We start from the raw sequence: 25,513 nt of genomic DNA, 5'->3' as shown, positions 1-25,513 counted from the left end.
GTATCAAGAATTCCTGACGTTGGCTACGACTTTGAAAAGAATGAAGGGAAACCGTTCTCCTACTTCAGTTACGGCGTTGCTTGCTCTGAGGTTGAGATAGATTGCCTGACAGGTGACCACAAGGTAAGGGGATCAGCAGTGAAATAGCTCTGTTTTGGTGAAGGAAATCACGAGGAGTTAGAGCAAATACTGGGTGTCAACCAGTTCCTGGCTCTGTCATTGGTCTGATGTGACCTTCGGTAAATTTCTTAACTCCTCTCTGTTCCACAGTGCAACAATCTGTAAAGTATAATAAAACAATAATTATCTACCCTGCAGGGATTTTAGAAGGCTTAATGAATGATTGCAAAAGTTATTGGATTTGTTTAAGTAAGAGATAGCAGCACAAATGAACAGAAACGTACTGAAATGAGTTAATCATTAAAAATGGCACTGAAGACGTTTAGAAAGAAAGAAAGAAAGAAAAAAAATTGTCAAAATCTGACCTAGTTGGTTATGCTCAGGTACAGACCAGTGATAGCAGCAGCTTGGAACTAATATAAATTGGGCCCATTGGATCTCTGGGGAAAAGTGCAGTGAATCCTTTGATTTACTTTTGGGCTGAACTCAGATTAAAAGTCAGTATGAAGAGTTCAGCTGAAATAGATTTATGAACACTCTCCAGGTGTGGGATAATGTTTGGATACATTAATCCTCCTCACACAAGACCACGGTGTACCAGTTTCAATGAACTGTGCTGATTTATCCTTAATTTCTGTTCTTCAGAACATTCGCACAGACATTGTTATGGATGTTGGTACCAGTCTGAACCCAGCCATAGACATAGGACAGGTAAGTGAAATAGTGTTGCTATTTCCATCATGTTAAAGCAATCACACTACTCTTAGGCTTTTCTATTTATTATCCCTCTCCAGGTTTTGCCTTTGCAAACACAGCCTTTTAAATTTGGTATAGAATTATGTAGGGAAATACTCTGTCAGAGGTTTGGGGTTTTTTTTCCCTTGAATATTAATGCTATAGGATATTGTCTAGTTGCCACCACACTGATGTTTTTCAGCATCTGCCTTGCCTTAGAAATGAATACTGATGTGGTTGAATGACCTCATCCCAGCTTATTCAACCGTAGTTGAATCAGTTTTTACACTGTGGCATGTGAGACTAAGTCTTACACCTGATTTTTATACTCCTATCTGTCAGTATGAAGTCCCATTTAATTCAGTGAAAATTCTTCTCTGAATAAAGTTTTAGGGTGGCAGATTCTGTCCTCTGGCTACTGCTGTGTAGAGTTCTCGACAGGAAGTTGGACCAGTCACTTAGTTTGCAAATTCTTTGGTGAGGGACAAGCTTACTTCAATATTTTGTGGAGTAATAATCCCACTATATCTCAGCAAATAAAGGTAATAAACACAGTGTTGTTTGATAGACCAAGAGATGAATCATTAGGCATTTGCACAGACTTATCTAGCCATCTTATGTCCCTTGTTAACTCTAGATGTTGATATGGTGTAACTTCAGGGAAACTGCTGCAGGATTTGGGGTTTACAGGAAAACATGATTTGCAGACTCTGCTATACCTAAAATGAAACTTCTTTGAAAGCAACGTTTTTTTCTGAAAGAGACTTATTTTGGAAGTGGCCAAGAGGAAATGGGGCTTTCTGTCTTTGCAGTCTGTCAGTTTGAGTCTGGGAATAAAAAGCTGGGCTAAGTGGAGCCTGTCAAAGAGGTCTCAGATTCCTGTGTCCTTCCATGAGTTGCTGCAGAGGATCTGTGGGCACAGGAGAGAAGGAATGTTGCGTGAGAGCAGGAACACAGTACACACAGATGGGCTAATGAATGCTTGTGCCAAATGTTTAGACTGGTCTGACTGTCAGATATCTCAGTGGGCACAGAGAATAGAGCTGCTTCATGCTGGGTTGTTGAAGCACATCCTCCTCTCATAGCCATTCCCCTTCATTTCTTAATTTTTAATTTTTTTTTTCTCCTAAAATTTATAGTAAAAGAAATATGCAAGGAAGTCTTTAGTACTTGAATGTATATGGGGGTGATTTTGCAGGTCCCTGTTCTGGTGACTTGAGAATATACAGTACTTAGGAAAGTATTTATACTGAAATAGAAAGCATAAAATAGTTTGTCTTCAGATATTTCATCTTTAGTCCTTTTAAGTCTAGTTGTTCTTTGAATTATCAGCCATTACAACTCAGTGTTAATCTACCTGGGAAGGGATCAATATTTTAGCATTGATTTTTTTTTTTCTCCTTGCTTCATCAAAAAATTCCTGTCCTGCATTTACAGAAAATCTGTTTGTGTGTATTTGGAAATTGCTTCACCTGCCAGGGTAATGCAGCCACATCTGTGTGGGAACACGGGAATTGTGCAAAGGTGCCGAGCTGTACTTAGCAAAAGGAACAAGGGTTTAGAGATGAAAAGAGGGATATTAGTCAGAAGCGGAGGGTACAAAACTATGGGGGATATGTCATCACTGTTTGTTCTTGCACAGGGAACAACAACAGCAAGAAAAAATGTAACCTTGTTTGGATGTGTTTGTAGATAGAAGGAGCGTTTGTCCAAGGCCTTGGGCTCTTCACCATGGAGGAGCTGCGCTACTCTCCTGAAGGAAACTTGTACACTCGAGGGCCTGGGATGTACAAAATCCCAGCATTTGGGGACATCCCAACAGAATTCTACGTGTCTCTTCTCCGTGACTGCCCAAATAGCAAAGCAGTTTACTCATCCAAGGTACGCCGGCGAGATCTGCAGGCATCTTACTACTCCATAATTCTGTGAAGCTGAGGTGTGATAAAGTAATCATTCTATGTGTCTAAACAGTTCATCTTGTTATGCTGTCTTTATTCTGAGGTCAGGATGTTTTCCTGTTTCTTACCTATAGTTAGGAAGAACTAGAGCACACTGCTGCCCTGATTGTTAGACAGAACTGAAGTGGTTTTGCTGAGCCAGTTTTGCTGTATCAGAGGCTGCCAGCCTCCCCCTGCATGTCAGCTCCCTGGTTGCCTCTCCCTGGCACCAGAGCCATCACTCTGGATGTTTCCAGCAGTGTAATTTCCCCAGATCTCATATAGCAAGGTCTTGTGTCTGAGTTTTCATGTTTTGCTTTCTTCACTGTTTCGCAGTGCTCATGTCACCCTTCAAGGTCCATGATTAATCCACATGTCCTTCAGCTGTTTGCACTGTAGTCAGTGAGGGCTGCACAGAGCAAGGCTGGATAAACAGCACCAAGTGCTTTACTTAACAGAGCCACCCAGAGAGGGGCCACCCTGCATCCTTATCTATATATGCCTGGCCTGCCTCCTTTCAGTTTCCCATTTCCTCTTCATCCACAAAGACATCTCATCAACGAGGAGAACTTTTTGGGTGATTAGTGCCGATGACAGAACTAAGAAAAAAAGGGTTGGCAGGGACCTCAGTACTAGATGATACTTGTGTAATACCTGAGGGAGGCATTCCTGCCAGCTTTCAAAGACCTCCAGTGGTGGAGTGTCATGCTCTCTGCCCAGATAGTTCACCACTGCCTTATCTGAATTCCCTGTGCTGCATTTTTAGTACCACCCAAATTGTTGTGAGAATGGATTAGTCCCTTTTTCCTTTGTAACAGCCTTGCTGTGTTAGAAACCTTGTCTTTTCCTACTATTTCTTCTTTAAATGGACTGGGGATTGTTTTAGCTCAGTCTTTCCTCACTGATCCCACCTGACAGACTGGAGGCTGTTTTAGCTTCATGTTTCCTCACTGAACACATCTGGTGGACTGAGGTTCACATCTGGGAAGCAAGTCTCACTCTTGCTTATGGTCTTCTAGGCTGTGGGAGAACCACCCCTGTTCCTGTCTGCCTCGGTGTTTTATGCCATTAAAGATGCCATCTACGCAGCGAGGAAGGACTCCGGCCTGACTGAGCCATTCAGGCTGGACAGCCCTGCCACCCCAGAGAGGATCCGCAATGCTTGCGTGGACATCTTCACCAAAATGGTAACAGCCTCTGGTTCCACAGTTTGCTCCCTAGCCAGCCTACCCCACAAGGAGTGTGTGTGGTAGCCACAGTGGCCCAAGGCCAGGATGAGGGCAGGATGGGGAGGCCGTATCCCTGCTTAAGCAGATGGGTTTTACTTCATGGTTGTTATCCTTCATTTAACGTGCCTCCAACTGAGAGACAAATCCACAGAGCAGCATTGCTGGGCTCCCATTGCAGGAAGGGCTGCTGCACACTGCCATTGGAGTTGCAGTCCATCCCTCTATCCTCCAAGTGTTGTCTGTAGAGCAAAGCACTGACTGCTTGTCCTGATGCTGCTGACTATCATCCCTCTCCACTGACATGGTTAGGGCCGCTCTGTGATCCAGGGGTGTCTTTCGGGGAGGGAGGGAGAGGGAAGTGTTACTGAAAATACTCCCTTCTCCTGAATGTCATGGCCACAGAAGTCTCCCTAGGGGCTGTGAACTTGATCTGAAGGAGTTCACAAGTTAACCCTGTCACTGTCTCTTCATGGGCTTCTCAGTCACAGTGTTCTCACAGGGCTCTGTAGGAGCTGACCATTAGACCTTCAGCTAGAGCCAGGCACAGCCTCTAGCAGAAGTGCCATGAGACAGACATCTCTGTGTTTTGAAAGACTGGGATAGGAGCTAATATCTTCACCAACACAAAGTCACCCACCTCAAAAAGAACACGCCAAATCCTGGCCAGGATCCGCATTTGTTACTAACTCAGTTATTTTCTTTGTCTTTACAGTGCCCTTCTGCTGAGCCAGGGACCTTTAAACCATGGTCTGTGCGCGTGTAAAGGGAAAGTCTGAGGAGCAAACTGTGCTGACACTGAGCTTACACCAGAGGAACCACAAGGCAGTAGGACTATAATGGAGAAAAAAATACCTGTGTTCATGTGGCTCACCCAGTGATTCATGGAGCTTTCACATTTAATTGTCCAATCACTGTTTTCTCTAGGAGAAGGAATTGCTGCCAAATTATAGCTGCAATGTAAATTCAAATGAAGAGTAAGTGGAAGGTGATGTTATCCAGGCATAATTGAAAAATCTTACAGATTTCATATAAAATTACTGCAATGATGCTTATTACCAGCCAGTGTGAAATGGCAGGGTGGTTGTTTCTTTTTTTTCCTACTATGGGGAAAGATGGACCACCTAGTCATGCTATGCCAAGAAGGACTTAATTGTGCTGAGCCCAGGCGTACAGTCCTCTCACTGAGATGGGGGAAGGCCTAGGAGGCACTGAGGGCTGGACCCTGCTGTGTCCCCTCTGCACACAAAGCCAGATATATCCTAGAGGAAGATGAGGAGGACTTTTGATGTTAGCTAACAAAGATGGTCTTACCTGTGTAACAAATGTGTTTCATAGGAAAACGCTAAAATGTGACCAATAACTGATTAATCCCAAGTTAAATGACTATTGCTTTGTCTGCACCAGGGCTTTAATGAGATCTTGGTTCAACTGCTACCTTGTCTTCTCTGATTAAAGATAAAAACTAGATATACCAAGAGGACTTCCATCAAGATGCTGTTTTGTTTGACACGGCCTTTTCCTGTCCCACACCTCCACATCTTTCCCCGTATTTTAAATAGGAAAGGACATCAGCAACCTTGGAGTAACAGAGAAAGTTACTCATCATTGTTACCAAGGCAATTTATACCAGCCTAAGCAAGAAAGAAAATAGACACAACTGGAGATTAGCTGACTCTGGGTGCCCTCTAGGGTCAACCCCTTGCTGTCATGCTATGGCCTTGCCTTCTTTTCAAGAGAACTCTTAGTTTTGCTGAATGTAAGAGAATGGGTATGTTTTGCTACAGGGACTGCTTGTCTGAAAAATGTGCTGACTATGTGATGACCTGGTGTCATATGGGTTGAATAAATTTTTTGCGTTGGATTTAATGGTGGGCATCCCTCTTGGCAGGTTTTGTCACTGTCAAACACTGTAGCATCATGTTATCCCTAGATGATGTCAGCCATGTACTGTACCTGCTCATCATTTGCAAACTTTTATGTTTCTCTGGCCCACAGCTTTATGAAAATGTCCTTTTCCTATTTTTGCACTCCTAGGGCCATCAAAAAAAATACGGTGCAAGAGGATGTAACTCCACTGCCTTATAGAAAATTTTGCTCATGTGCAAACTACCTAAAATTGGCCTCTGTCTTAGGACTGGATGAAATATGCTCAGTGTGAAATATTTTTTTTAAGCACTCCGGGGTATATTGCTTGAAAATGTGTAGATTTGTTTCTCAGCTTAAAATACTATGGTTCTACCATCTAGAAGAAGGGAATTTGTATATGTGAGCTGCAGAAAGTATTTTGTGCCTGTTGGGATTGCTATGTAATTGTTTTATTAATTGAAATACAATATTGGTGTTTCTTAAGCTCTGAGGTACTGGGTAAGAACATGTTTTTGCTTTCTCCTGAAAGCTGGCAATATGAAAAAAAACTCTTAGGGAAGAAAATATGATAATTTGTTTTCAGTAACAGCTATTGGAGCCTGTGTATCCACATTCTTGGATGTCCACGTAGGGATACAAAATACAAAGTCTGTAAGGTATATTGGTATCAGCACTGTTCCTGGGACACCCACCTCATGGGGTCGCTGGACATGCTCATGCAGACCAGGCTGACGATAAATACGAAGGGAAGGTAATGTGTGTTAATGCAGACACAGACAGTGTGATATCGAGGAGCTTCAAGTGTCACCTCAGGGGAAAGCTGCCAGGGTTCACGAGAGGCCTGCTGCCTTTGGGGGCCCTGGGGCATGTCAGGATGTCACTAGCAGGATGAGTAAGTGCTCTTTGTCCCCTGTGGTTCTGGAAGCACTTTTTTCGTCATTTCAAAAAGGGGTTGCGGTGTCTCACATAGTCACAGTGACTGCCTGGTCAGGTAAACTTTTTTTTAAATTAGATGTATCTCTTTTGCTGTTTGCTTTGTGAGTTAATTGCAGTTGTATTTGCCAAGTTCTACGTACAGGCAGTGGTCAGAGCAGGCTGTTCAGTGCAGATCTCGGAGTGCAGAGCCGTTTTTCCTGCTGCATCAGTGAGCCACTCTTTCCCAGGCACCAGTCCATACCCTCAAGGCCACCCCAGTTCAGGGCCCTTTTGTTACCCTTGCCCTGCAACTATCTGATGGAGAGAGAAAATTCCTTCATTTTGGGGTGCACTGGAGTTGAATGTAATTTATATCAAACACCTGGGGAGGGCAATGGTATAAAATCAGGGTTGCAAAGTAATTACAGAAACTGGTTTTGAGGATGTAGGGAAAAGGAAAGCTTGGATGCTAATAGGAATTTACAGAGAGATCATTGTAGTACCTGGTTGAGCTGTGGGTGAGACAGGGACTCTAAGGAACATGATGCTGAGATTTTCATGTCACCTCTAAATGTCTTAACATTTCATACATTGCTTTTCCTCTGGAACTTAGGAAAGGACTGGGATGTGCTGTAGAGGGCTGGCAGGAACAGAAGGTACTGCTATAGGATCCTGAAACTGAGGTGTGCTCTGCACTACAAAGCTGCTGGAGAGCAGCTCTCCTGCTGTGAGCGCACAGCCCTGTCCTCTGCCGGGTGCTGTGTCGCATCTCTTCACACATGTCTCGCTGCGTGGGATTTCAGCTCGTAGTCGCTGAAGGGAAAGCTACTTATGAAGAGAAAAATGTTCCTTTTCTAGTACTTTCCAGTGAAATACAGCATGGATGCAAGACTCTAGTTTAATTACCTATAATTGGAAATTTGCTGCTTCTCTCCTTCCCAGAACTGTATCCTCAGAAGAGGGACTATGCCATCTTGCTAGACTGTAAAATATTGCGTACAGTAGTGGCACTTAAGATGTAATTGCTGTAGCTGGAGATTTTGTGGGAGGATGAAAGGAGGCCTGCTGATCTGATGTCTTAGTGATATTAATTGTGTCCCCCTCAGCGTGAGAGGGGGAGCAAGTTTTTTGTAACTGTTTTAGGTCAGTTCTAATCAACAGTTTTCATTATCATTCTTTAATGTGCATTGCCAAATTGGTGTCCTTGTTACATGAATGTATGAGGAATTCTCTGTGAATGTCACAACAATGCAAAATAAAGCTGCTATATATTCTGGAGACTAGTATGCTATGGTAAAAGTCTGCCATGTTTTGAAAGCTGGACAACTTCAGCTCATCCTTGGTGTTTGGCAAACATGGACCCTTCCTAGAGGCTGTGAGTCAGATCAGCTCAGTGACCAAGGCTGGGAGAGGGTGGGTGGCTGCTCCAGGCTGCTCAGCCAGATGAAGCAGATGAGCCAGCTGGAGAGCCCGGGCCTCCATCCGGCCACGCTGGCAGCCAAGTCCAAACGAAGGCAGAGTCAGTCCTTGTGCTTCTCTGCCAGCAGGAGCTTACAGTAGCCCCATTGTGTTTTCCACAGCAGCACAGTGATGCATCCTGATGCTTCTAGCCACCTCCATAGGGCCCATCAGCAGCTGAGACAAGGCAAAGGGTTTTTTTTCTGCATGGTCTGGCTGGTACCTGGGCCAGACTGAACTATTCTTGTCTCAGTGTCAGCCTTGGCCCATTTGAGTCTGCCCTGTAACATGGGGAGCCAAACTCAAAACTTGTGAATGGAGCAAGCATCATGTGCCATCCTCAAAGCCCTCTTGAGCCTAAACACATAGGAGATGTGACATAGTAAAACATGAACAGTTCACACAGAACAGATAGGACTAAATGATGGGCCAGGCATGACCTTCTGTGAGCATGAAAAGATTGGGAACATCATCAGTTGTTCTCCAGGAAGGAGTACCGCCCTGTGTCATTATCTCACCTACTTAGGCAGAGTAGGGAGAGGGAGACTCCAAGTGTGGTGCTCCTTTGAAAGCGCTTCTTGTATCTGCGTGGGGAGATTTATCACAAAGGAGCCACTGTCAAATCTCTTGGCCCAAAAGGGAGCCCAGGATACAAAATGTCAGTGCAGGGAGAGTATGTGTGCTGCCGCTGTGGTTTGCAGCAAGTCTGACCCACCCTAACCCAAGATGCTAGGTTTGCTGAGAGCTGCTGCACTGTTCAGTTCATGCAGTTTTCCAAACCTAGTGCCACAAGTTTCCCTACTGCCTGCTCTTGTTATGTTAAATACAATTCAACCACGTGAAGAGCCTTCATATCCCTTCCCTGGCAGTGGCCTGTCTCAGCTCTCTGACGTACCTTTTGGAGCTGTGACATGGACAACTCTGCTGCAGGCAGCTGTGAAGCAAAGACCTGTCAGTATCTTGAAGTGTTTGCTTTTGGACTAACACTCTCTGAAGCAGTCCCTCCAGATGGGCTATTTCTACCAGGTCTCTGGAGTGCTGGGGCGGTCTGACAGATAACTGCTAGAAAATGGGAAAGCAGAAAGGTCCCAGCGGTAGAAGTGAGACAGTTTCTTCTTCTGTTGGGCAGACAACTCACTGAACATCTGCTCTGATAGCCACCTGTAGGTCCATAGCACTTGGGTGTCGGTGAACTTGGGGAGGAGGCTGTCCACAGAGAGCCCAGCCCGCCGTAGCAGGTGGCCCAGCTCCTGTCTGTGGAAGCCAAACATCACCACGTAGTCGTACTGGACAAAACAGGGCAGGCAGAGGCTGACGAGTGGTTTCCAAGCCACACTGGCGTTGCGTATTCCACTGCCTAAAACATCCTCAACAAAGCTGCTAAAGGATGGGTTGATGCCCATGCCTTGCAGGAATGTGGCAATCAGCCTGTGGAAAGGGTCCCTGACAAAGAGCACTTTGGTGTAAGACCCTAACATGGTCTCTATCTCTGTCTGGTTGAACTTGCTCAGCTGCGTCTCCTTAGTGTGACGCCAGTGGTAGGGAAGTGGCACTGGGAGAGTCACGTTTTTCTTTTCTAGCTTCTCCAAAAACTGCTGCCATTCCTCCATTCCCACTGATGGCACTTGGCAGTAGAGGAAGTCCAGCTTGGTGCTTACCCTCAGACTCGAGAGCAGGTAAGCTCTCTCCTGCTGGCTCCTCGGCAGTGTGGTGACTTTGTGTGGTCGGTTGCAGAAAGCTCTGAGTCTCTTCTTCCTGAGCTGCTGAACGTGAAGGAAGGTGTCCAGTGTCAAAGTGAAGCCCTCCTCTGCCTCGGAGGCCAGGTCACCTGGGAAACATCAGGTGAAGATGGGGGTGAGGAAAGCTCATATAGGACCTCTACCCTGAGTCAGCCCCCCCTCCCCAGCACAGGATGCTGTGGCATGATCTTTTCCAGTTATTACACTATGGAAAAGATGTATAACAAGCAAAGAAGATGGCTGGGGGAGGGGAGACCCTGGCAAAGAGCTTGGCTCTTCCGGGAAATGGGTTTCTGTCTCCATGAATGTGTGAAATTACAGACACCCAGACCCCACTTTCCCCAGATTGCCATGTCTGAGGACTAATCTTGACCATAACTTGGTGTCAAGGGCCCATTCTCCACTAAATCATAATTTTCCTTCTTTGTCCTTGCTTTCAAATGAGCATAACTGAGGTGAGTTTACCAGAGTCAGAAATATTCTGAAATATTCTGAAATATTCTGAGAGACTGAGGAGTAGTAAATTGGTTTGTAGCAACAAATACACAATGTCCTGCAAACTCTTTTGTGCCTGTTAATATGTTAACATCAGCTACCAAATATATGTGAAAGCAAGGGATGATTCTTAGTGGCTTGAGGTGATTTAGGGATTCAAATGACGTAACTTCTTGCATCACTTCCATATGTAAATTTTTCTCTTGTAGATAAAAAGGCAAAGGCAAATAAAAAGCAAAAGGCAAATAGAAGTGAGACAACAACAAAGCAAATATAAAAGGCAAAAGCAAATACAAAGACTTTATGAGAGCCAGTTTAATTTCTCAGATTTCGGCTTTGTTCTTTCCTTTTATCTTCTTATTTTTGATGTGAAGAGGCCATAGTGGGTTAGAATGCGGGAGAGATTAATGACTGCCTTGTTACTTTATTTTTTTTAGCAGCAGCACATCTGCCTCATCTGCTCAGTGCAGGCATTTGGCAGCCCTGGGGAGACAGTTAGTTTGATGATTTCTCCCAGGTCCTTGGGAAGTTAAATATTTCCCACTGATCTGGGAAGGCTGTTGTACAGGGAAGAAGAGCACAGTTAAAACTAGGCAAAGGACATCAGAAGCACAGGAAGAAACACAGCTGGTGTCTGCAGCTATCCTGGGCTGCTCTTTGACTTGTCCAGCCCTGGAATGACAATGCCTGCAAAATCTAGTAATGACTTTGCCCTAGAATGATGGGGACTGAAGGAGAGGGATGCATTTTTTAGGCATGAAATGCAATAGTCTCCAAAGTCCCTCCTCCTGCTCCTTCCTGCCTTCCCAAAAGCATATTGCCCTTCCCAGCAAAGGTTTTGGTAGTTACCTCCACCTGTTTTCCCCCCCACACCTGAGATCAATGGCCCCACTAAGGGCATAAAGCTGCAGGGCTCCACAGTAAGTGCTTTCTCCACAAACACTGTGCAAACTGTGTTTTCTGTCCTGTAAGCGTTTGCCCGCCAAGAACCTCCAAAAGAAGCTCCAGGTTATTTCCCCCATGGCACAGAAATGCTGCCAGACATGCAGAACCCACATGTGTCCCAGGCCTTACCTCCTTGGCCACCAGATAGGGTCCGAAGCAGCCTCCAGCTCAGGAAGGCAGCAATGGCCAGGGCAGCTGAGACGACAAGGCGTGGAAGGAAACGCATTTCTGGGGTGCTGTGGTAGCACTGGGTGTTGGACACTGTGCTAGTGAGCAGGTGGGGACCCGAAGGAAGGGTGTTGGGGAACCTCCTGTGTTTGTTTAAACACACCCAGAGCTGGGTTAAAGTACTGTTTGGCAGCAGCTTGGCTTGGGGCAGGGAAATGGCCCAAGGCACAAAAGGTGCCTCCTGACCTATGTTTACAACATGAGCTTTTGAGCAAAATCTGTCTGTTTATTTAATGTTTGTGCCACCCTCAGCACTTGGCTATGCCGGATGACAGCGATCCCTGTGAGAAACGAGCCCTGGATCCCGAGTTCTGTGCAGAGTCCTGCAGAGCCAGGTGGGGCAAGATGTCCCAGGTCCCCTGATCCACCTTGTTCTCTGCTGGCTTTGGCACTCAGTGAGGTGTTACTCAGGAATGCTGCTGTGTGGAGCAGCGTGTCCTGCGACTGGGGCTGAGCAAACACTGGGTCATGGATCTTGCCTCTGTGGTGCTGGGGGGACTTTTAAGGTAGAAACTGTGACGGGAAGTGATGTGACAGGGCACATCCAGTGACATGTGGCAGGTCCATGACTAACCAGGGACTGAAGTACTGAACTGCTGCCTGTGCCCTTTTTGCTGGGGGCTGCTTAAAATTTGTGACTGCTGCTTGTTTTGTGATAGCAGCCGTAGGCACCAGGCAGCTCGGAGGCCCCATTATGCCAAAAAGGGGGTGTGATCCCCCGCAGGCAGGCGGGCATGCAGCCCTCCCCCTTCTCCAAGGAGCTGCAGCCTGAGCGGGGCGGGGGTGAGAACCGTGGAGACCAAGGCAAAGAGAACTGCAGCAGCTAGGGGAGTGTGACCTGCTTCCACCCAGCCCCACACTCAACATGGCTACAAAGGCTTCAAAACTGGGGAGTAGTTGTTTACAAATTGCTTTTTCATGGAGGGAGTTGCCACCTGCCTCCAGCAGCAACCCCCGGGCAGTCAGGCCATGGGCTGGCAGGTGGCTGGGATGCGGTCTGGCCGCCAGACCCTGCAGCTGCAGGGGACTATAGGGACCAAAAGGAACGGGATCACTGCCTCAAAGCTCGAGGAGAGCAAGCTGGCACACTGGGCACGCCGACCAGGGCAGGGTACCTAGCCGGGCAGTGCTCAGCGGGCATGGGCACAAGGGCTGTGTTGCACGGTGGGGTCCGCCAGCGAAGCAGCCCCGTGCGATGGAAACCCACCTCCCAGGAGGACTTGACAGAGCCGAGTCTTGTGCCACGGGTGGCTTTGCTCTCGTTTGGACAACGATGGCTTTCCCACCAGAGGGTGCTCTGTGCCCGAGGAACCCCTGCACAACTCTGATGGCGGCAATTGAGTTGGGCTCTCTCAATGCTTCCTCATTACGGTTTAGATAACGAACTTCACAGCTTCACACTTGTGTCTCCAAAGCCTCCTGGGTCTCCTTTGAGCCTTGGGAAAGCTGCCGGAACCCTGGAAAAGGCTGTGAAATGCTCTTCATGGTCGAACTGCTCCTTGTCCCTCATATGTTGTATATCTTTAGTAAAACCTTGTTATTGATTAGCACAATATTCCCATGAGCAAACTAGATCAATTCATTTATATGTAGATGTAACTTTTAAAAAAGAAAAAAAAAAAGGGAGAGAATTTCAGTTGTATTGGAACACTCCTGGCGCATGCCTGTTCAGCATCACCAGTTAGTTGTATGCCCATCCCGCATCAATCATGCCCCGATCACTTGCAGATCATACATTGATCATGTGCTGGTCAGGTGCCAGTCACACGCTGGTCATATGGCAATCACGTGCCCGGCACATGCCAGGCACTCATCACATGGCAATCCCACAGCTGGCATTTGGAGTGAGATGACTTTGATGCCTCAGCTGACAGTTGCAGATGTGTCCATGTTTTATAAACCAGACAACAGCTACTACTTAATGCACAGATGCAGGTGATGTGTTTTTACAGTGAGGAGGATGCGTTGCCTCAGGTCGTGGGATCCCTGTGTTGGGAGGTCAGGTCTTGTGGCCAGACCCTGCTGCATGTGTCCCTGCAACCTGCTCCCAACCAAATCCAGAACAAGCCTGGAACAGTCAGAGGTTGGGATGTGTGGGGGCAGGAGGGAATGGCCACACTTTGCTTCTCCTCCCAGCAGAAGACACAGATTTTTCTTTGAGCTGCAGTGCTAATCTTGCTGCTCTCAGCTTGATGGGTCTTAGGGCAGGAGGGTACTTGAGAAAGGGATAAATATTACCTGAAAATAAGTGGGGTTTGTGTTACTGTAGTGCTGACAAGCACAGATCATGGAGGTTGCATGATTATCTGGAAATGGCTGCAGAGCAGGGCTCTGTACCAGGTAGCATACCCTGCTCTTTCCCCAGCTCGGGTTAGCAGGTGTGGAGAGCGCAGAACCATTTTAGGTTGGAAAAGACCTCAAAGATCATCAAGTCCAAGCGTTACTGAGTCCAGCTGAGCGGCGCTGTGCACCTTCCCTGCTCTGGGTGACCAAACTGGTTCTCAGCAGCTCCCAAAGCTGCTCTTGGGCAGCAGTGTCTGTGGCCTGGCCACAGACCTGAGGAGCAGAGCCCTGCAGGGGGCTGCAGCAGGAGCCTGTCCAGCTGCCAGCAGACCCAGTTCCAGTGCAAGGAGGCCCTTTTTCTCAGTGATCTGCAGTGAGGTTAACAAGTAAAAGGGCGGAAGGAGCCCTGCAAGTTCTCTTGGTTAAGCAGGTGGCAGCATCACACGCCTTCCTGCACTGAAATACAACATTTCAGCAGGGACTGTCCCAGCCGCAGCCACGGTGAGCCAAAGTACAGCTGCAATGGGTAGGGAAAAATGCAGTTTATTTTTATTTTACAGTCATAAGGCGAAAGCAAAGAGACATTGTCTATCTGAGGGGCAGAAAAAATGCTTTGCATTGCAAAGAAACATCTCTTGGCAAGTTACATCAGTGTGGGTCTCTTCAGAGGAGGACATGGTGCCTGCCATGCTTTTGTGACCTGCAAACAGGAGGACACTGCCCCTGAGCTGCCAGGGGCTTGTTCTGGGGAGCCGCTGTTCTGCCATGGCTGCTTCAGCTGGTGGGCTGCGATGGGGCTTGTGCCCAAACACAAATTTCCCTTTGTTATCACAGTGTAACTGGTTAAACGAATTAACTGGAGGTTGAACTCCCTCTTGGTGGCAGGCAGTGCCAGGCTTCAGTGATGCTCTGTGGGGCCTCCAAACACCTCTCAGAGGCCTATGTTAATCCCATGTGATAGTCTCCATCTTCTTTCCAATCAACAGCAGCACTAATGGGCCAGGGAGTGCAAGGTCCTTGAGCAGCTGGTATTGCCCTGTGGATGAGGAGACACCTCCCAGATATGCCTGAGACTGCTGCAGAGGTATGAGGAAGAGAGTAGAAGGGAACATCTCCTCTCAATAATTTGTATCTGCCATTTAAAATGCAGTGATTCCTTTTTTATTTTTTTTTCTCTCAAGTGTCTGTAGACAATTGTTTAAACTCACTACTGGGTTTTCCCTTGCCTTCCATTGACCACTTGGATGCAGTCAGCAAGGCTGAGACTGCACTTCTTGAACTGAAAGGCTTCCTGCTCTGTGTTATAGGGAGGCAGCAGCCTTTTTGGCCACAGATGCTGAGCCAGGTGTGGAAATGAATTCACATCATAATGTTTAATACAATTATACAAAGGGATTAACTGGGGCATCAATTTGAAGTTTCCTTATTTAGAAAAACCCTCAGTGCCATCAATGTGAGAAAAAGCTATTCTCTTTTTCTTTACACCAGCAGTAGGATTGCCTCAATAAGGATTTCCAGATTTTTCCTCATCAATAGCCCAAACAGCATTGCCTTGGGATCCCTTTTTTTCCTTGTAGGACACAAACCCTTTGGAGATATTCTTATATGTTAATAAACATCCTCCTCTTCAGCCTTCCCACATTCCTCCCACTTCCAAATTTTGTAAAGTATTGTCTTGTGTGACCATGACCTGCGGGTACTGGTGTGATGGTTCCCCCCCTCCCCTTGATCCTTGTTCCTCCTCATGCCTGCCTGTGCTTGTGGGAATGTGAACTTTGCTAAGTGATGGCAAACGCTGCCTCATTTGGCGAGGGATGTTTTTACACTGCGAATAAAGGAAGAGCAGAGAGGAAACCTTCTTATCCCTCTTCTTGTTTGGAAACTTGCAATTGACGTCTATGTTTTGAATGCAAATTTGGGCCTGAGTCTCAGCAGAGACACAGGAGCACTCGGAAGAGGAAGTAGCTGTCCCACTCCCAGAGCATCACTTAACATGGAAAGTCTCTTGTCTTTGGGAAGGCCTGCCGGGCTGCTGGCTGGGGATGCATTGCACCGAGTGGAGTGGTATTCCTTGAAATCAAACCTAAGAGTTGAGGATGGGAGTGCACATTTGTGGATAAAATGGGAGTGCTCCAAGTGGCCTCTTCTCCATCACATCTCCTGATTCCCTGAGCTAATTTCTGTGTGCTTGTTGAAAACCTTGGCTGCCCAGCTTGCTTTGACACCGGGGCAACACCCCATTGCCCACCCACCCTTAGTCTCAAGGGCTGCTTGGGACAAGGTGTAGCACTTTAGTGCATGAACTGGAGCATGTTTGTAAACATCAGCTCCTTCATCAGTCAGATAATTTCAGAGATTTGGCCAATAGTGCCCATTCGCAGCTGCTTTCTGGTGGGGAAGATTTAGGACTTTCTTTTACCTGGCTTTTGCCAGATGTGGGCAGCTGTGGGTGAGCTAATCTGCCCAGCACCCTGAGCACGTCTCCATCTCTTCCAGTACTTACATTCAGAGCTGCCAGGGTTAGCAGCAGGTTGGAAAGGTGGACATTTGTCCTTCTGCACTAGAGAGCACCAGACTGGCTTTGGGCAGGCAGGGAGAAGCCAGAGGCTGCAGAAACTGCCCCATGCAGCAGCATCCCAGTACCGGCCAGCCCTGGACCAGAAATAGTTATGCAATGGGGAACGGAAAGAAAAGCAAGTTCACATTGCACCCAAGGAGTGAAGCAGGTAGGACAATGTTTGGAGTGGTTGTACAACTCTGGCACTTCCTGTTTTCCTGCGGGCAGGAGCTGTGATTGTCACTTCTTATTCAGCTCCTCATCCTGGGAGGAAGACAGTATCGGGCTGTCCGGGGGCAGCAGGATGTTTATGTGGCAGGCTGAGTCAAGGTGCTGCTTTTAATACACCCCGAGCAGAGTCATTGGGGGAAATGTACATTTTAGATAGCTTTTTTTAATTTTTTTTTTTTTTAAAGGCTCATGAAGATCCAAAGTGCTTTGCAACTGCCATTGAGCTGTGTGGCTTACTGCCAGCACTGAGTGTCTTTGTTTTCCAAGGGTATTACACAAGGATTTTACAAGGTGCCATGAACTACTGGTAATTTAGGGAGGATTTGTCTAATTAGTGATGCTCTATTGAGAGGTTTTTCTTAATTATCTCACAAGCTGTTAAATTTCCCATTGTCTGAGCCAGGCCTGCATCAGCTTGAACACCTAATGGTGGTGGAGAGGGGACAAGGCAGCCATGCAACCTCAGCCATGTGCCTGCCTGGAGGACCAGGGAGGGGGGACCAGGGGATTCAATGACCCTCAACACCTTAAAACTAAGGGGGTTACAGCTATCATCTCTCTGCAGTAGTAATGGAAATCCCACAGAAAAGAAATAACGTGTTTGGATCTACATGGGCAGGGGAAGGATGCTCATGGGACTGGTGGCCATCACCCCCATACCAGTGCCTGCCATGGGACCAGCAGCCATCCACCCCATTGCCTCTATCCTATCACCTCCCATGGGACCAGCAGCCACCCCATTCCAGCAGCTCCTCACGGAGCTTTGTGGTGCAGCCTGAACAGCACAAGGCCTTTTACCACTGAGCATTTCTCTAATGAGATTTCAGTCTTGCTTTGTGTCCTGAGCACTTCCCAGCTCCTCCTGGCCTTCCTCTTTCCTCTGACTGTTAAATGCAGTAGTGACATATGGGAGAAAACCAAAGTGCTCACAGATAAACCATACAGTGGGTGTGTGAGAATTTAGAAAATCTAATTATTTACCTTTTCTTTCTTGTTCATTTTTAATGTGAATTTTATTTCATGCAGACACCTCTCCTCTCTGGACTGCTCCTCTCTTTGGGACCTGAGTAAGAAAGGGATCCTGAAAGAGCCCTCAGGAGCCACTTCTCCACCCCACTGACATGAGGACAAGGTCTCTGCTTGTTCCCCAGCTTCACAGAGATGGGAGGGTTTTTTCTTGGGTGGCCACAGTGACATTGCTGGAGACAGCACAGAGGAAATTTGTGTCTGAAACATCTCAGAGTCTCCTGAAAAAAGAGGTGGTGGTGGTGAAAACCATTAGGATGGTGGGAAGAAAACCTTGGATGTAAAACATCACTCTCTGGAGCCAGACTTTGATCTCCCTGCTGCAGTCCCTGATGGGAAGGGGAGTTATGAGCTGGAAGGACATTGGCAAAGCATGGGATCTCATGGGATTTGGGCTTGTGTCTCCCATGGGTCCTCTTTTTCTGAACCTCAGCTCTCTCACTATGAAATGGGGACTGCTTCTTCAGGCTTCACAGCCTGTGCCTGCCCTGTTTTTTTGGGGAGAAACACTTTTACTTTCTTTACAGCGGTTTTTTCCCTTTTTGCATAATTTTTTGTGCAGCTGCCTGGTCAGGCGTGGAAAGTTCTTACATGTGTCTGTTACTGGACATGGGGGGATGGATTCTCAGGCACCTTTTCACCCAGGGCCTGGTTTTTGCTGACGCTCCCCGAGAGCTGAGCTTGTTTGAGGGTGCACCCAGACACTGGCCCTTTGTTCCTGGCCTCTCCCAGGGGAGTGCTGCCCCGTGATGCTGCAGGCTATCATGTTTTCTTGGTTGCTAGTTGTTTCCATTATTCATACAGCAACCCTTTAAATATTCAGAGATCTCTGACTGGTTTTTGAGCGACTTGTAGAGGAGATGGCAGCTAGGCTCACTTGGGCTCCCTGCACACCTGGCTTTGTAGGATGCTATTTCTGATGAGTGATGTTTTTGGGAACTCTGGAGTCTCTGGCTCTGACTGTTTTACTGTACCAGAAGTGGCAGGGGGAAAAGGGTTTAAGGTCTGTTTGTTTTACTTTTTTGTCCAGACAATAAGACGGCAAATACTCCCAGGTTGTTTATATTTGGATAAGGCTGCTCTGTGTCCTGTGAAAGGAAAATGACACATCTACAGCTTCTCCTGGGGAGAGATGGTGTGGGACAAATGGACTGGACTGCAGGCAGGCATGGCTGCCAGAAGCCTCTTGTGTGATGTGTGGGATGGCCTGGGCACTGTGGTCCAGATGGGGAGGGCATGGCAGGGACAAAAATGCCTGTTCTTTTCTCCATTGGTGGCATTAGGTTGGGGCCAGATGCACAGGAAGGGCAGAGCCTGGTCCGCAGTGACAGCTCCATGCTGCTGCTGGCTCCTGCGGGATGTGGGGCTGTGGACACTGGGACTTCCCATCCAACAAGTTGTTTTTGGAGTCCATGGGATGTGAATCAAAGACCAAAATTCTGCTTTCCTGTGTTTTTCCCAGAAAGGCAGCCCCTCACGGCATGGCGCTGCATGGGGACAAGACAGGAGGCACTAGGGTTTGGCTGCAGAGCCTTGGGCTGGCTCTGCTCAGCTCCCACCTTCCCCAACCTGGGCACCAAGTGCCTGACCCCATGGGAGGCACAAATCTTGTCACACCTGTCCGTCCCGATCTGTTAGCAACTCTGAGCCTCTCTGGGAACGGAGCTCACAGGATTTAGTGGCTGCAAACAGGACTGGCAGCAACACCAGGGTTGGGCCAGTGAGGGACAATGTCCAGCTGACTGATGGAGCCCCTTGTCTCAACATGAGCCTTGTCTGAGCACAGAAGAGTGCAGGACTCATTTGGGGTACACCACATACAGCGACCCCCTTGGTGCCACGTTTCTAGACCGGGTCTCATGAGTGTGGGAGCCTCTTGCCACCGTCCAGCTGCGCAGAGCAGAGGGATTCCCTGCCTTCATCTCCTCCTGCTGACCCACTCCTGCAAACCAAATGCATACCTGAGATGTTTTCACAGGCACTGAGCAGCCCATCATGATAGGCACCACATAAAAGTTACAAAAACAATCCCCAAATGGCTTTCTTTTTTTTTTTTTTTTAATTTATTTTTTAAATCCCTCATTTGTGGAGAGTGTTACATGCTTACCTCACAGGGAAAGGTCCAGCAGAGGGAAGAACATGTGACCTCAAGGCCTTCAACAGGTCAGAGAAGAGGAATTTACAGAGCCTCAGCAGCTTCTGAGGTGGCTCTTCTGGTTTCTCCCTGGGGGCAGGTACTGTGAGAAAGTGCCAGGAGCTCGTGGCTCCACTGCAGTCTGTAAATCCAGCTGTGTCCAACATCCTCCTTCTTGATCTCAACATTGGTCAGAATTTATTTTTTTTAAATTTCCTCGGGGTTATTTTTATCTAAAAGTGAAGAAAAGAGAAACTTCTCTTCCTATTGTTTTTTCCCTAGAGTTCTTGGAAGAAGTAAGAGGGGAAATGGCTTTCCTCCTTCATTCAAAGTTGGCAAACGCAGCCAAAAATTGCCTCCTCCTCCCATTATTTTACTTTTATTAGTAAATCTCACCTAACTATCTGTAAATTGGGCATTTCTGTGGCTATTTTCATTCTGTGAGAAAAGCCAGTCCCCTGCCTTTCTCTCTAAGGAGCCTACATGGCAGATACAGTTCAAGGGAACTGCTCTCCATGAGCTCAGGGCTTTGATGGACCCATCTAGAGGTACAGAAGGAGCTGGGAGTGTAAGAGCCCTGCACTTCTGTCACTTCTGTTTATCCATATCTTCATCTGTACGCCTTGGTGGACAAGAAGAGTTGCTTCATTGTAAAATCTCCCATCACCTCCCTGCTTACCACCCTCCTGGCCACCTCCATGGCTCCCTGGAGGACAGCGGTTTTGGTGACCAGCCCATAACCTCCTCCTTGGTGCTGCCATCTCCATTTTTGGGTTCAGCAATTGCAGAGCAGCAACATAAAGTATAAAACTACCATTTATTTAAATATGATCTTTTTTTCTCAAACAATTGTGACCATACTGTTCAACAGGGTTGTGTTTGTCTCCCTGCAGGGGCTGAGGTGCAGATATAAAATTTCCAAGGGAAATATCTGCTTGGATACAGGGGGAGCAGCTTCTTGTGACCTGCAGCACCACATTTCTGCAGAACAAGCACATGATGTTGTGAAAGAAAAGGCCTGGAAACACTAAAAAATCACTTCAGGAGAAAAATTTTGCCAACGAGCAAATGACCATCATTTCACACACAGACACAACTGAGGAAGCAGCAGGCTGGGAGTTGAGGCAGTTTTGGTCTGAAATAGCCTCAAGGATTTTAGCTTTGCTTCCTCGTGCAGGACATAAAATGTGGCAGCTGTTAAAAGTCACACTCTGGTGCTCCACCCGCCCCGTGTGCTGAATTCAAAAGCAGGCAATGAAACTCTGAACTAACAGGCCACGAAAGGCATGAAATGGAGGACTAGAGACCTCTGTGCATCAAGGAAAAGTCCAGGAGGGATGCATAACTTTTTCACCCTGGTAGCCTGCTGACTCTGTGAGCCTTCATCTTCCCCTACACCTCTGAAATTGTTTCAACTGAAAACTGAAGTGGAATCAGTTTCCTCTGAATGTGGTGTGTGGGAACAAATTGCATTTTGTGAGCTCTTTGGAAATGGATTCCAGATGCACCATTGATAACTCCTACATAAGACCTTGCGACAGGTTTTGCCTCTGAGAACATGTGACCCCAACTGGTTGTTGCACCCTGGTTATGCATCCTCAGCTGATTCTCCAGATGAAGATGAAGAAGGAGACACAGAAGATGCATTACGGAGAGGTGGCTCCCTTGGGAAAAACACCCATAAGCATTGAGGCATCCATTGCTTGCTTCAGCCTCTGAGGGAAGGCAAGACAGCAGGGAAGGGGTGAGAAGGTGCTGTAGAATCCATGCTGTGTAGATGTGACACTTAGGAACATGATTTAGTGGTGGGCTTGGCAGTGTTAGATTAATTGTTGAACTTGATGATCTTAGAGGTCTTTTTCAACACAATGATTCTATGATACTAAACCAACATCAGCTCCTGAGTGCTGGGATCAGTGTGGGAGTGCTGCCCCAGCCCATGCAGTTTAACTGGAGCAGAGCACTGAAATGCCCCTGAGATCTGGCTCTTGGGTCCTTCTGAGGCTTTTTTGGAGTCTTGGCTGGTGGTTTGGTGTTGCTCCAGCACATTCCCACTCCGTTACTGCTTCTCTGTCAGCCCCTTTGCAGATTGACCATGCTGGTATCCCCGGAGACCTGCCAGTGCCAGCTGCCTCTATAAATACTCCTGGTATAAATTCAGAGAGCTTGGTCCCTGGCAGGCACAGTCTTGCCTCAAATCACAGCACTGAGGGTGCTGGGCTGCAAACGCACAGGCTAGAGCCCTGCCACAAGAGGATCAGTTGTTAATGCCTTATTAGAAGGCTTACATTTCCTTTTTTGATTGATTAATAAAAATGATGCAGTGGTGGCTCTCTGGTGCTGCAACATTTTCATTCTCTTGGTCTTATATAAGTCAAATATTTTAACTTTTGTGCCAGGACAAATTGTTTTTAGGAAGAAACCAAGGCCTGTGGCAATGAGCCTGGGAGCTGGGGTGAGATGTCTGTGTGTTGGGTCAGACCTGTGGGTTCTTCTTCCTCCATTCAATAGAGGAGTCAGCATGAAGCTTCCCGCGGTTACAGGACATGTTGTTCCATTTCCAAGGCTTGAGTTTCCCCAGTGGCAGCAGACTGAAGACAGCTCTTGTCCCCCTTGCTCTCCCCACCCTGGGCAATAGCAGCAGTGGTATTTCTCAGGCTGACCCTAAAGAGACATTTCTTTGCACTGTCCTTGCCCGTATTTACTTCCTGACTCTTCACATGGTGAGATCAAGTCCCTGGGAATAGCCCTGTTGGATCCAAACCTGTGTGAGGAGGAAGGAAGCCTCTCCATCCCCCAGCTCTGTGACAGTTCCCTGCAACGTTAAAGAGTGTCTCAGGGATGGGCTGCAGCCAGAGATGCTTTCAGTTCTGAGAACCACATTTTTGACCTCCACAACCCCAGTGAGAGAACTGACATTTATTCTTAAAAGGAAAAAATATGCACTTTTCCTCTTTTCAAGGAAAACTCTCACTCCCTTTTGCTTGCTTGCCAGGAGGAATGGTTTGCTGGGGGTTGAGGGAAGATTCTGTTTGGCATCCATCAAATGCACGAATTCCTTTTCATGTTCCTCTTGGCACACCTCCTTTCAGCACTTGGGGACTTTTTCCTTGGTCACAGAGAAAGGCAGGCAAGAAGAGGGTAGGAGCTGGTGGGCAGCAGAGCCCTTGCCAGCATTTTTCTTTTCATAAATGATGCTAGTGACCCTGGAGTCTCTGGAATGACATTTTTGTGTGTGAGTACCCACTCAGGGCAGACATAGCTAAAAGGAGTGATGCCTGTACTTTACAGGAGGCTGAAAATCACTGGCATTCAAACTCAAACCAGTCTGTTCTGAAATTGTGACACTCCTGTGTCCTGCAGAGCACAGGCAGAGGTGGGGAGCAGCCCCTCAGTGCAGGCCATAGGCACTGCTCCTCCCTGCAGCTCCAGAAACATTGTTGGGGAGGGTAGGTACACATGTGCAGGGGAGTGTGGGAGCTGTGTGGGAAGAGTGGGAGGAATGACTGTCCTGCACTTATATTTACGTCTCCTGATGACCAGGCTCCAAAGGCAGGATACGCCACCCTGGAGCCCAGCAAACTGACGAAGATCTACCTGGGAAGGATGCAAACCCAACCCCCCCCTACTAAAAATATCCAGGCAAATAGAGATTTTCCAAAACAGAGTTCCGGAAATGCTAAATTTGGTAGTGATTCACTGAAGGAGGGGGGCACAGGCACTTTATTTTTTTTCCCCTAAGATGAACAGGAACAATGTAAATCCCAAATGATCTCCATCCTACCTCCTCAGCTGGGCTGCTGTGCTTTGAAGCGCCCATCAATAACCCCGTAGGCACTGGCTTCCCAAGAAGGCAGACTTGCCGCAAAAACAGGAATCCCTTATCGGGCAGCAGGAAATTCTATTTTTACATGAAGTTCAGATTAAAAATAAAAGGGAAATATATGCACTGTGGGTGCAGGCTAAAATTAAACCTCGAGCTTCTCTCCTGATGGCTTGCTCCTACCATTCACTGGATTGAGAAATAAATCTATGGTGGACGCCAAGAAGGAACCTGCTGTCACCAGCTGCTCTTGGTGGGATTTGCTCTGCTGTAGGGCTTTTTCCCTCTCAACTGGCTTTATGAGTGTGGCTTAAATAAATCACCTTAGATCAGTGCTGTGGCCAAGGCCTGTGTCCTGGGCAAACAGGAGGAGGTTCCTCTGTATCTTCTTCATGTGGCTTCTTAACACATTTCTGAGCCAAAGGCCTCAGGTTGTGACTGCCCTGTCAGCTGCCTTGATCTGCGTTCAGCCCAGACCTTTCTCTGACCAAAATTTCTGCAGCCAGGTGGTACGACATGATGTACTGATGCATCGTGAGGGTCTGTGTTGCCCAAGCTGACAGCTTTGGGTCTGCTCCCCTGCAAGAGATGGGCCAGGACATCTGATCTTGATTTTGAGCATCACTTTCCAAAGCTCCCTGGGATCCGTAGTAAAGAGACAAACCCTAAGCCACAATCCCCAAACCTCTTCCTTTTCTGCCGTCCAACACTGAAAAGTGACTGCCAAAACAACACTGTGGCTGAGCATTTTCATTACCACTGTGATTTGTATGACAAATGGAGCCCATTTACAGCCACACTTTTGTTCTTTGACATCTCAGGGCTTTGCCAGCTGAAGCTGTGCTCAGGGCCTTCCTCTGAGCTGCACCAGCTTTACCAGCTCTGTGGGCAGGGTGGCACTGAGACAAGTCCCACAGGGACTGTGAAGGTGTCCCTTGTGGCACCTTGTCAGCATTTCTGTCAGGCAGCTGGTTTCAGGCTTATCTGTGTTGAACCTTGGACCAAAAGGATTTTTGCTTGGCTTGCAAAAAGCAATTAAATGGTATCCAGAAAAGTCACTGGGTAAAATGAATTGTGAGGTGCACATCTCTTGGCTGACTACACTGACATTTTCTATGTGTGTATACGTTTATCTAGGTTCAATCTACCTCCTGTCTGGGAAATGTCCCTTTCAAAATTCCATGGAAAGCAGAAGAGCTTTTGAGTTCAGATGGGGGCTCTTTGTACCACAACAGGGTTTCCAGCTGGATGAGAGATGTCCAGACCCCATGCATGGCTACAAACAGCTCCTTGGGTCTTGCAGAGGCAAAGAACTCCCACAGCTCATTTAATTGGCTCATGGCCAGGGATGGGTGTTTTAGGGCTCAGAGAATGAGCAGCATGGGAGCACTGCTCATTAATGTTGTCACAGCCCAGGAAAGCAGCAAGTTTCCAAAAGGTGGTGAGAGGAATTCAATGGCAGCCAGAGACTACAAACCAAATGTGAAAGCGGAATGTTTAAACGCTCAACAGCAGAAGTGAAATAAATGTGCTGATTCTGGGGGGGTCGCATGCCCAGAGGGTATGACCACCAGCATTGCCCAGGGTGATCAGACAAAAATGTTAGTCAGTAACTCCTCTAAGTTGCCTTTTCTGAGAGGGGATAAAGCAAAAACATGCAAGGACTCCTTTTTTTTTTTTTTTTTTTTTTTTTTTTTTTTTCTCTGCAGCAAACTTCACTCTGAGCCTTTGGCTGCAAAACATATTTTGAAAGGTTGTTTGTTGGGAAGAAGTGCTTGAGGGCATTTGCAGC

General features: G+C 47.3%; 2 protein-coding genes across 4 annotated transcripts in view; one reads left to right on the top strand and one right to left on the bottom strand.

The window, feature by feature from the left end:
- Positions 1–8,088, top strand: part of XDH (xanthine dehydrogenase) — a 54,187-nt gene extending 46,099 nt beyond the window's left edge. For all 3 annotated transcript variants that reach the window (XM_027911183.1, XM_027911177.1, XM_027911169.1), the window contains 5 exons: positions 9–123; positions 766–831; positions 2,548–2,736; positions 3,812–3,979; positions 4,734–8,088. In XM_027911183.1, the coding sequence (XP_027766984.1) occupies positions 9–123; positions 766–831; positions 2,548–2,736; positions 3,812–3,979; positions 4,734–4,784 (589 nt within the window). In that variant the 3' untranslated portion in view covers positions 4,785–8,088. The remainder of the gene's footprint in view (positions 1–8; positions 124–765; positions 832–2,547; positions 2,737–3,811; positions 3,980–4,733) is intronic.
- Positions 8,089–8,226: 138 nt separating this feature from the next.
- Positions 8,227–11,728, bottom strand: LOC114073431 (carbohydrate sulfotransferase 9-like). The gene is made up of 2 exons (XM_027911193.1): positions 11,569–11,728; positions 8,227–10,088 (listed from the first exon to the last, which is right to left on the bottom strand). The coding sequence occupies exons 1-2, from the start codon at positions 11,663–11,665 to the stop codon at positions 9,280–9,282; spliced, it is 906 nt and encodes a 301-aa protein (XP_027766994.1). The 5' UTR covers positions 11,666–11,728; the 3' UTR covers positions 8,227–9,279.
- Between the last annotated feature and the right edge of the window lie 13,785 nt (positions 11,729–25,513).

Source organism: Empidonax traillii, unplaced genomic scaffold, assembly GCF_003031625.1.
Source record: "Empidonax traillii isolate 1590-97213 ecotype Southwest subspecies unplaced genomic scaffold, ASM303162v1 scaffold31:size1920502, whole genome shotgun sequence".
Classification (NCBI taxonomy): domain Eukaryota; kingdom Metazoa; phylum Chordata; class Aves; order Passeriformes; family Tyrannidae; genus Empidonax; species Empidonax traillii.
Note: the sequence above shows the minus strand (reverse complement) of the source record. Positions and strands in the feature narration are given on the sequence as shown.

What these genes read in the sequence shown, in the direction of transcription:
- LOC114073431 (XM_027911193.1), bottom strand. Translation starts at nt 11,665, where the DNA reads ATGCGTTTCCTTCCACGCCTTGTCGTCTCAGCTGCCCTGGCCATTGCT. An exon ending in CCTATCTGGTGGCCAAGGAG is followed by an intron (nt 10,089 to 11,568) that starts GTAAGGCCTGGG and finishes GATGTTTCCCAG; the next exon opens with GTGACCTGGCCTCCGAGGCA.